The 12684-nt window shown below is 32.4% G+C and overlaps 1 protein-coding gene across 2 annotated transcripts in view; it reads right to left on the minus strand.

Moving 5' to 3' along the window:
- LOC111001405 (nose resistant to fluoxetine protein 6) overlaps nucleotides 1-12684 on the minus strand; it is a 32744-nt gene that overhangs the window by 14462 nt on the left and 5598 nt on the right. For both annotated transcript variants that reach the window (XM_045632193.1, XM_022271298.2), the window contains exon 2: nucleotides 7846-8054. In XM_045632193.1, the coding sequence (XP_045488149.1) occupies nucleotides 7846-8054 (209 nt within the window). The remainder of the gene's footprint in view (nucleotides 1-7845; nucleotides 8055-12684) is intronic.

Genomic DNA, 12684 nt, shown 5'->3' on the forward strand with positions numbered 1-12684 from the left:
ACGATATGAGAATTTAATCAATAAATTATTACACCTTTGGGATACTTCTAGAACATTTTGGCAGTCTTTTGTAAATAAATATAGTAATAGAAATCACCCCCGTGGTGTGCAGCAGAGTGGAGGCAGAAATTATTTATTAAACACAGGATAGGAACAGATGCAAAATGCTGTTTTTGTCCATTGTACAAATTCTTTGCTGCGAAGAGAATTCCAGCCATATAATGTCATCAATGAAACTATATACAAATTTCGTTTCTTTTTTTACTGTTTAGTTTGTAAATAACGGAGTATATATAAATTAATAATAATATTAAAAATGTACCAAAATTTTATGATTTCGGAAATATGGAAAAAATAAACATAGCATAAATCGTTATGAGTAAGCAATGAACTGGTTTCATTTGAAATTTGAGCTCGTAATAGGCATATTTTAAAGTATTTGCAGAGTTTTACTTTTGATTAGTAGTAATAAAACGTTTTCTATGTATTTGACTTGACAAATATTTGTTATAGCAAAGGTTATACATTTAGAAAAGCCAAAAGGCCAAAGCCCAAAAAGCGTTTAAAGATAATGGTTTATGGTTGTAACATAAATATGCACTAGTTCACGAGGGTAAAAGAAGACTAATAAACGATGGGATGCGATATTAACTATACATGAAAAAAGGCGTCTATTTAATAAAAATACTAACATTCATTTAATCCCCGGCTGTGCACCAATGGACCTTATTTCTATGTGCGCATGTAACATTCGCTCGAACGGTGAAGGAAAACATCGTAAGGAATCCGGCTTGCTTTAGACCCAAAATCTCGAGGGCTTGCGTCAGGCACAGAATGGCTGATCACCTACTTGCCTATTAGATTAACAAATGATCCGGAAATAGATACATAAATCTGAAGCTCAGACCTTAAAGGTTGTTGCGCCATTGATTTTTATTTTTTTATATGTCCCCCGGAAGTTAAATTTAAATAACAGTATTGTTTGTTCCGCACATAGACACTCTTCCGGATAACAGGTGTAAATAATATGTCCGTGAAGGATAAACATAATTTATTATTAGATCAACTTCTACAAGGAGAAAAAATTACACAGAACCCAGAGTGAAGATTGGTCCAAGTTAGTCCAGAAGAACGAGTCTACTTTTGATTCTCGGCGAAACAATAATTATCTCGCAGTAGGACTCATATTGTTTACTATTTTACAAGGAATGGCTTCATAATTTTTAAATTATTCGTCACAGTACTGAGACCGCATTCAGTATCTACGTGACTGATGAAGATAGGTAAAATATTCTTCAGCTTCTTTGTTAAGGAGTGGCTCACAGCGGCAAATTGCCTTGCACATCAGATGCTCTGTCAAGGTAACTATAGTCCTTTGTGACTTCCTTTGAAGTAATAAGCAAGATTAATCGTGTAACACGTTAATATTTGAAAATATAATTCCGTTTCAAGATCCGAAAATTCTCACGATATGTGTTTATGTGTGAACTGTGCGGCCAAAATCCTTGATCTTGGCCTCAGTTTTGGCAATCTGTTTCGTGATTATTTTCTTTCTTATAATAAATAAAACGTTACTTTTCTGTGCCTCACATACGACATCGACTTTTTGGGTATAACGGCCCTTTAATAGTCTGGTTTTCAAGTTTTCCTTTGCCGTACGAGCGAGTGTTAAATGCGAACGAGAAGTCCATGGGCGCACAACCGGGATTTGAACTTACGACCAAGAATGAGGTCGCACGCTCAAGCCACAACACAGCACTACTCTGTGTTTATAAAATTGAGTATGAAAACCTCTTCTTGAGAATCTGTAGAGTTGTACGACTACTGTATACTACTACATTTAATTCTTTGATTTTCATTTCTAGGGAAAGAATAACAAATAGTATCTATTAAAAATCAGTTAAGCATTTTCCTCAAAATACCCGACCGCGGCATGTAGGCATGTCAAACGTCAGTGTCCTGCCAATTTGCCATTTTGGCCCATTTAAATTCCACTCACGTAACGATCGCATCTCTAGTGACTCGATTCCACTCCAAGAATTTTCAGTTCTGCTAATAAAGCACGTAGGGAAGTAAAAAAACTATCTTCAAATATAAAACGCAATAAAGAAACTATTTTAAAATTAATTAAAAAGTTTGTTAAATGTGAATCAGACCATATCTAAGATTCTAAAATAAAACAACGCTTTCGCAAAAAATGACAGACTAATGTTTGATTCTCAGTCATTTTATATTTTGTAATAAAAGACGAATATAGACTCATAAGCCACATTACAAATTTAAAACATAGATTTAATTCAACAAGTTCATTATGATCATATATTTTTTTATCTTAGTATGATCAGACATCACGTATATAGAAACACAATCGTCGCAAATTTATATAAAACGGCAAGATGATTTTTTATGTAGTTACCTACATAGGAATATTTACGATTACGCAAATTCCAAAATCATAAATATGAAGTTATTTAAACGCGATTTCATTCACGATAACCACCATACTTCCATCTTTTTTATTAAAAACCCTCATTTTATTATATCAATTAATAACTGTTGACAATTTAAAGATACCATACATTGCCACAATTCGTTAGTGTTATAGATATACTTATTTATACGTAGAGTCAACTTTTATATCACAAGTTACCTACATTGAATTGTCATCATATTATGTTCAATTTTTATTGATGTCTAAACTATTATTCTAATTTATGACGCACTTTAGACTTAAAAGTGAAGTCATGACATTGAAGTGTCTGAATGACATATGTCAATTGATACCAAATTGGATATGTTTGATGCTATCCTTATGTAATATGTTGAAATGCAATAATTTCCTCTATAAAAAGGTTGATAACCTCACAGCAAATTTGCATAAATATTTTAATTCTTTAATATTATTTGTGTGACCGAATTTCGTGTTCAAAACAAATTTAAATTATTTTCTGAACTTTGACTACGAAGCCTACTTTGTTCAATGTAAACGATGGATACTATAGGATATTTTTGTGGCAATTTATAAATATTTTCAATGGTAATTTTTTTACGGGTACAAACCTGGGATCTAATTTACTTTTCGCCTTATATCCTTTATTAGGACTTAATTATTATATATAGATTAAAATAAATATTTATGTGGACTTCATAAAGTTTTGATTGTTAACGATTTGGTTTTTATGTGGGAAATTATTTTACACCAATTTTTTTACACTAATTCTTTGTCATTATTGTTTTCTTGTAGGCATCGTACAAAATTGACATAAAAAACGTTTTTACGCCTGTATTCCGGAAGAGTGTCCATGTGTGAACCAAACCATACTGTAAACATTTATGTCAAATCAAGTTACTGAAACTCTGATAATATACTAATTTATTTTTGGATAGATTTAAAAAGAGGAACACTGTTTTAAGCATTAATAAGTCATAACTCACATGATGCATACTTGCCAAATTTGACTGGGGACATAAAAAATACCAAATCTATATTTATACTAGCTAGCAAACGTCTTTTTCCCATGTATATCATTTATAATAAATGATAGGGGATGATGAATTTCATGAGAATCGGTCAAGCCGTTTCGCAGGAGCTTAACCACAAACACCGCGGCACGAGAATTTTATATATAAGATGAAAATTAATCGAAATCGATTCACCGAAAAAAAATAACATTATACTAACTACAACATACATGTTGCATAACTCTACATTCTTTATTTCAGCGAAATATAATTTTTGTATCTACGCATTGTAATGCATAAAATATGATAATTTTACAAAAACATTAACAAGGAGAGAGTTCATACATCAATTATTATATAATTTGTATTCGCGTCAACTGTTTAATAAAAACATTATTCATGAACACGGCAAGTGTCAAATATGGCTGTGTTTATAAAAACCTACAATTTTAATTATCATTTATGATACACCGTTTATTTCCCGTGCGATCTTTTATTATTTATTTATTTTATTTAAGTATTGCTACAGCTAATCACTAAACAATGTTCAAACAATTACACACAAAAGCCAAAACGGAATACCCATTGAAACAGAAACATAAAGCACAGTTTTACAAAGCACAGTTGAGTTGGGATTGATTAATAGATTATAATATATATTTAATATGAAGGAACAAACAAACAAACCAATATTATTAAAATATACCTGAGTTTTTAAATATTTTTTTAATTATTTTTTAGTCACATTAAATATATCGATTTGCTGGTAATTTATGTTGCAATCTGTAGGTATACGATATATAACCGAGTTTCGTAAATAGTTGGTCTAAGATTTTTTAAGAGAATTTGGAATAATTCTCTTTAAGATCTTTAAATATCCCTAGTTATAATAGATAATAATTGGATGTTATAGTTCATAAACTTCAAAATGAAGTGATATTGCATTTTAGTAATGTGCAATAATTAAGTGCTTTGTGTTGAGCATAATATGGTAAGATGAGTATTGTATTGGTGACTGAGTAGAGTATTGTGTAAGTAATATGACGTCCTTGTGGCGTCTGTCTCATTCCTAACGATATGGTGAGGGGGCTGTTGGCTGGCCATGCGGCGTGAACGAGTGCTACATGTGGTGACTGGTCGAGCTTGAATGGGTGTGTAAATATGATTGGCATGATGTTATTCTTGTTGCTTACAAACTTTTGAAGAAAAAAGAAACTTTTGCGATTTAAAAGAGTGACGAAGAGTTAACTGTCAGTAACGTTCGTAATTTCTACGCTCTTGATTTAAAAATTGACAGTACATGTAAATTTAGAAGTATTTTAAATTACACTTTGAAGATTTCTGATTTTAAATTGATATAATATAAATCTCTATAAAATAACTTTATTTTTTTATTTATTACTTTCTACGTACCTTGGCATGATTGTTCCAAAACTAGCAGACACAGCGCATGCTTAAAACAACTCTCAGCTACATTCTCAAATACATACACGCCCATTTACATACAACACAAGTTGTGTAAGACATTAACTATACATGAATGTATGATACACAACTTGTGTTGTGATTTGTTGTAACACTAAAACTATTCTTGTTTTAAACATGTACCACGGAATAATTGTTATCTAGTTACCCATAACACACAACTCCCTAGGCGAGTCATGAATCTGGTCACAAGCTATTTCTGTCATGAAAAAGTTTATTAAAATTAAATTTCTGTGAGTAAATTTACACATTACCGCCGTTTGCCGTAAGCTTCAACTTGTGTATCGTTCCAAACAATGAGCGTGCTATGAACGTGTTAGGAACGATGATGAGGCCATACCCATAATAATGTTTAAGCTTTAGTGACCTCATCGTATCATGCGTGCGTCATCTCGGTCTAGATTCTTTTATTTTTGTGAAGAAAAAAATTTCCCTTCGTTGACTGTTCTGTACGATGTGAATTAATATCATGCTCACTTGAAACGTTTATCGTTTCGCATAGTACGCGACGGTGTTAGGTGGTGAAATAATGTGCGCTTTAGCCGCATCTTCAAAAAAAAAATACGTTTATTTTGGAACATAAGATCATCTAGGTATCACTTATTCCACGTCAATCAATTCAAACTTGTAGGCATCCCTACTCATCGCCAAAGAAGACAGAGGGTGTAGGCCGAGAGAAAAAGCCGGCGTAAAAAAATCTCTTCGGGCTCGTAAAGCGAATATCTCGAATCTTCCTCTATTATGGGTCGCACAGCACTGATGTTTACTCCAGTAGTCGCTGTTAAAGGACTTCCCTCACGCGGTTCATCATTGAGATTGCTACGTTCACGCTTAAACTTGTTAAACCAATTGTAAATAGTGGCACGAGATGGAGCTTCATTTAGAAATGCTAATCACAGACTTTGTTGCTTTGTTGTTGAGTAAGCCCACACCGAAAGTTATAATAAACATTTAGATTTGCCGCCAATTCACAAAAACAAATGACTAATGAATGCAATACTACATTAGGATACCAAAGAGTTCTAAATTTAAAATTCAAAAAAGTTTTCATTAGCAATGTTTCTAACGGCCAGTTTTAAACATTTTCAGTGTTACCCACGTATATGTATATTAATTATTCATTGTTATGCGAAGGAGCTTCATAAATATAGGTTGGACGTGAAATTGCCAGGAATGCAGATAAGCCATTATTAGTATGGAGCATCGATCTTAATTTAAGTGCAGGGAGATAGTGTCGACACACGTTTTGCAATGCAAATGTAATTTGTTAAGAGGCTGCATAGAGCATGGAAAATTTAGATTATGGTATGCTGTATGATTAAGAATGTTTTCAAACATGGTAAATTTGGTGCATATTCCTATTTTCTATGAGAAAATTTATGAAGAAATTAAAGTGTTTAGTTAGAGTAAGGTACCGTAATGTGTAATATTTTCACTTTTAGTAATAAGTCGTTAGCCAATTAACTTTAACGGAATCATGGATAAATTGCATTTTATGAAATTATATTTATTGACTTAAAATTATAATATGTATGTATATTAGTGTCCATGCGTCGGGTTGTCTCTCTCCTTACAATATGGCAAAGGGGCCCATGGCCATGCGTCGTACTCGTAAACGGGTGCAACTCGTGTGACTGGTTGGACTTGGGTCGGGGTATTTGTGATGAGGGGCATGATGTTATGTTTGTAGGTGTTTACGAACATTTTGTACAAATAGTCTTTAAGAGAGTGATGGAGGGTTTATTGCCAGTTCTTTTCGACCGTTCTATGCCCTCGGGAATTAGCAGTAAATGGAAATTTAGAAGCATTGATTTACGTTCATAAGTGTAGGTAATAAAATGAAGTTTTGGTTTTTATATTTAATATCAAAACTACTTACAACTACACAAGGGCTCACGAGGGTGGGTTTTAGCGATAGATGATAAAATTCATCACAACCTGTTACAAATAAAGTTATTATTATTATTATTATTTTATTATTACTCTGTCTATAGCTATAAATTCCACACTTTGCGGCATTAAGTTATAATTTATTGGTCGCTTCATTAACAATTAATGTGACAATGTATTGGAAGTTAACAAAAATCTTATTATTTGATCTGTGCAAATCTAAGTTAAAGAACACTACTTTTACTTTAGTATAGCTTAATAATACCATGTAATATTGTGTCATGTAGCCATGAACCTACACCCTTGGGTCGCGTGGCCCGGATTTTATTGTTGTCGATTGTCTTTACGACTCGGTAATGAATGTGATTTCATAACAAACTTGTTTGTATGTAATTTTGATGCAGTTATTGAATTAATGAAATGTGTTGCTTTAGGGTCAGACGTATTCAATATAAAACGAGGGCTTCTCAGAAACGAACAATAAATAAAAATACAGGTTATTTTGGAGTTCATTGGTTAATATTAGTTTAGTATGCGGAAGTATTATATTGAAATTATATACTGTTTGTGATCCTCTACGGGTTTTAAGGTCAGAAAATTAAAATTACACTGTATTAAGACACTATAATTATCACAAAATTGCCGGAAAAACAACGATTTATTATAGAGTTAATTTTCGATCTTAATAAACAAGACGAGTAGCATCTTTTTATAATGAAATCATTTAATATTCACTAAGCAGTCTTCGTTGCGTTCGTCTCTCTCAACCCAGTGATCTGCGCGTTGGATTCATTGGCGTCCACCAATGGATATTTCTATATGACCATTAAATACAGGAATCGAGATGACTAAGATAACCCAAGTAGATTCAAATAATGATCAAGAAACTTGGCTAGGCAACTAAATCTAAGACCAGAAAGATTTTCTTTACAGTATTCGCAGAGAAGTTTTTACCCACTAAAATAATCTTAGAATCCTCATTACCCTTAGTAATATAAAACAACTCACATCAGTAATATTACTCCTAATGTAATGTCCACTGTGCACCAAATAGTCCAACTTCTTATGACCTATGTCCGCTAAGTTAACTTGCAGAGAAGCCAGGCAGTACTTTCCACGTACTGCGCTATCAATGCTAAGGCATTCGTCGAAGTCGCCATATTGGTTTCCATTTCCACTTAGGATGCCTGATGGAAGTTTGGCTGTTGCGTCCAGCACTGAAATAAACATTCAAGAATATAGTGAAGGCATAGAGACCCAGAAATATTCATGTGTAAGGCACAGAAGGCTGATCTGACTTACTCGTCCATGAAAGAAAAATTATCAAAGATGCGGATACAATTTGCAGTCAAGGTGGAGTCGTGGCACCACGATATTATTTCATTAAAGGTTCGAAGTGCTTATGTATCGCGGTATGGCTCCGCTATGATTGTGGGGATTTATTAAAAAAAATTGGAATGAACATTCGCTCCTTTCATACCAATGTGCATCAAAAAAATAAGCAATGTAAGGTTCATTGCGTTGGTTGATTTGACACGAATGTTTACCGTATAAGTTATAGGAAAATACAAAATCTAAGATTCAGAAATGATACGAAAAGATTACTCATACCTCTCTACCCTCTCACTCATAGCTAATTAGTATATACACAGACTGTATGGCCAAGACGCGTCTTTGATTTTGATTCGATTTTAACATAATATTCATAAATGTTAATTAATCTTTTAATTTACATTTATGAATATTATGTTATTTGTTATACACTTCATTTTATTTGGAGGTAAACAAAATTTGTATACTAATTAAGTATTATTTGTCTGCCTAGAACTTATAGAAACATTACTTGGCGACAAAGACACGAAAGATTTCAACCTTACTAATCTTTCTTCATGGCATATTTTTAGGTATATATATATATATATATTGGATTTTAGACTTTTATATCTACGTATTATAAATATAAATATCATGTCTGTTATTGATACTATACGTAGACGTACTGACTACTTCCCTTAATTTCGTTCGCGTAAAAACAATCCACAGAAAGACACTCAAGTATTATTCAAGAAAACCATGAATACGTATTATATATAATTAAAATAAAGTTAAACGTTTAATCTATACTAATATTATAAAGAGGAAAGGTTTGATTTTTTGTTTGTTTGTTTGTATGAATTGAATAGGCTCCGAAACTACTTGGCAGATTTGAAAAATTCTTTCACTGTTGGAAAGCTACATCATTCCTGAGTGACATAGGCTATATTTCATTTTCAAAAAAATAGGCATCCTTACTAAAATTACGATAACATTAACATTTGTTTATTATTTGATACAATTCTAACAGATGGCGCTGAGTTAAAGGTAGTAATTTGGCAAGACGACGTTTGCCAGGTCAGCTAGTATTTTATATAAAGCATTGGTGCTATTTGATTATACGAATAGATTCCGAATTCCGTGCTTCGCCAAACGTCGGTTTTGCAAAGTTTGGGTCAACTTTGCTCCAATGTTCCGCTTCAACAAAGCGCTTTTAGCTGATTATAGGTCAACTTTGTTTGCAGCTTTGCTACGGTTAGGTCTCGAAAACATTAGACGCTAATGTCTTGGAAAATTACATGTGAAACTTTACGAGGTAAAATTTTGTTAATTCTATATATGCTCAACAATAATGGCTTTGTATATCTCAAAAGGGCAAGAAATAAAGAAATAAAAAAACAAAGTAAAATAATAAGTATGTCCACGTACTCGGGTTACTTCTCTAGTACACAACTCAGATTGGACTAAAGAGACTTTTCTCTCTATCATGATCAATCGCAGGACCTAGATGCTTATTCCGTCATACTTCGATAGGTAAAGTTAGTTGCGACCCATTGGAGACGACGTATGGCGACGAAGCGTTTATCAATCTAATCAATTAGCTAATTAGTTAAGTTAAATAGTCATCTTTCATTGTGTGTGGCGAACATTCTATTCCTTTACTTATTCTGCTATATCATTACTGTTGGTTTATTAAAATATATTTTGTTGCCTCTATCTACGCACTGTCTAATAAATTACAAGCTCTTTCAAGGATACAATAATTTATCAGCGACAAAGTCACGCATTAATAGGACTATTTTGAAAATCGAACAGGGACACAAAAAGCAAAACCTAATCAATCAAAAATATGGAGTACACGCCAGACCAGAGGGTCATGTTATGTCATAGAGTGCCACTACGAATCATTGAACTGTCGTCAATGACAGTGCACGCTGACATTGGCGTGAGTTGAATTTAGAACCAGTGTGAATTCGATAAGAGCTTCGTTAGGCTCATTATTTAATCAGCATCCAGAATTGCCGCACAACGACGTATTTTAGATTTATTGCCTGATGCTCCCCATTTGGCGATTTATGTGTGGAAACCAGATAATATGGTTTCAACTAGGTTCATTTAACTGTTTTGTTGACTCATTTGGTAAGAGTCTCATTATGTGAAGCTCTCTCCATAATCTATATCTTTCGCATAGTTTTTTACCATATCCCTTTTATATGATTTTTATAATGGTTGTAAAGTTAGGCTTATAAATACATACATTTTAACACCGTAGTGTTGAAACGAAATAACTAGATACAAGTAAATTTTATGAAGAAATGCTTTAAAAATTACCTAATAACATTGATATTACTTTTAAATACTTATCTTTGAGTGTTTTAATCCTTATTATATTACTAACTGTAATACCCGTGTATTTGGATTATGTGATAAGAATAGTCAAGTGATGGACGTAGACGTATTTTAGAATGTAGCCTTGATGTTAAATTTGCAAAAACCTCAGGCGAGTTGCGATACTAACTACCTAACAGTGAGTGGACTAACATTAAATTAATCAAAATTTGCATCTAGATTTGTGGTAAGCACTAGTAATCTGCGACTACGGAAATAATATTTTTTTGTCTAATCAAAAATAGCAACTTGGTGATTCTCAATTATACATAAATTAAAACCGTCCCGTTTTGGCTAATGTACCTAAGTATTTAGATGTAACGTTAAATGCATAAATTGTGAGATATATAAAGTCCCTGGCAGGGGGGAGAGTAAAATTTATTAAAAATAAAGTTAAATGCATACTTTTCAATTTTTTTAACCCCGAAATGTAGGTCAAAGACAACACAGGTTTACAATTTGAAGTGAATTGTAATGTTTGTTAACGCATTCTCATTCAATTGGTAGACAGAAAGTCTCGTTGAGTTTTAGCTTTGAATTATATATTCAAATAATTTACACATTTATTGTTGGTTCTGACGTGCGGCCTGTGGTAATAAAGAAATATATATGTATTAAGAATATTCCTTCCACGCGCTATTGTTAAAAATAAAAATATGAATCCGCATATTCTAGCATTTAATTTATTGTCAATATTAAAATATCTTTTTTATGCACAATTACTTTTATATACTTATGTAAATCAGTTATTCGTTGCAACTGAGTCAGGCAATTGCAGGATTGCCAGCTTTTGAATAAAATTTTCCTGTATTATATCATACTGTACTTTGTCATATTACTTAATACAATTACCAGTTACCGGAAGCAAACAATAATAATAATATTACATTATGATTATAATCGATAATCGACTTTCGCAACCAACCTTGATGAGCTAAACACGAAGAAATATTGAATATCGTTCACACAACTTCTTACGCAAAGATAGTATAAAACTTCAGATGGATGAAAAAAATGTGTTTCTAAAGTAAATCGTGAGTAATAATTGAATTTAGGTTTAGTGTCAATAATAAATAAAATAAATGTTTTTTAATTCAGAATTGGACAGATGTTGGAGCAGCCTATAGGAGAGCACGCCTGACGAAATTAAAAAGATTCGCATTTTATGGATTATAGGTAAAATCGATAAATCTATATATATAAATAGATGTATTACCGGACGACTAAATTTTATATAATTTACTGTTATGTATAAGTGCTGATTATCAAACTGTCCGCGTGTCTTAAAGGAAAAATTTTTATCCTAATTTTTTAAAATAATAATATGCGCTATTGATTTTAAATGTTCATATCCTTTACTAATCAAAAACATTTATGTCATAGACAAAAGTAGATCAGCCCTCCATCCGATATGTTTTTTAAATTGGAGACATGCCGGTTTCCTCACGATGTTTTCCTTCACCGTACGAGCGAGTGTGTGTTCAGCAGTTTCTATGTGCGCCTTATAATAAATGAATCCATTGGTACACAGCCGGGAAACAAACTTACGACCTCAGGGATGTGAGTGGCAAATTGAAGCCACTAGGTCAATATTACTTTTAATTGGCTTTGTCATTAATTTAAATTAAACAGGTCAGTTACATTTACAATTTTTGAACTTGTATTGAATAATATATCAAATGGTATTATTATTAGATAAATAAGTCTTAGCCTACCCGTTCCGGAAAATGGCATTTGTATAGATAGTCATTTATGATAGTAATTTTTACCGGTTCTTAGCCATGTAACTAAAAATTGTACTATAATATTATTCTGACACACCTACAAGTCAATGTCAAACTGGTGTTTACAAATTACGCGAATTTAATACACATATAATTATTATAAATTTTACCGTTACTATTTTTAGAACCACATATAAATCAACGATATTATCAAACGTGTTTTTACCAAGGTGTCTTAAAATTGACCTAGGACTAGACAGTAACCACTGCTTCCTTTCAAATTTTGGCGATGCCAGTTTAGGGCCAATATAAACGAACAATCTAGCGTTATGAGAGTTACAGCAGCCAATCTTCTGAATCTTTTCTATGTATGAATTTCGAAATATTAGACGTCACAAACATAAGTCTCGATCATGAATCA

This window comes from Pieris rapae, chromosome 18, assembly GCF_905147795.1.
Source record: "Pieris rapae chromosome 18, ilPieRapa1.1, whole genome shotgun sequence".
NCBI lineage: Eukaryota > Metazoa > Arthropoda > Insecta > Lepidoptera > Pieridae > Pieris > Pieris rapae.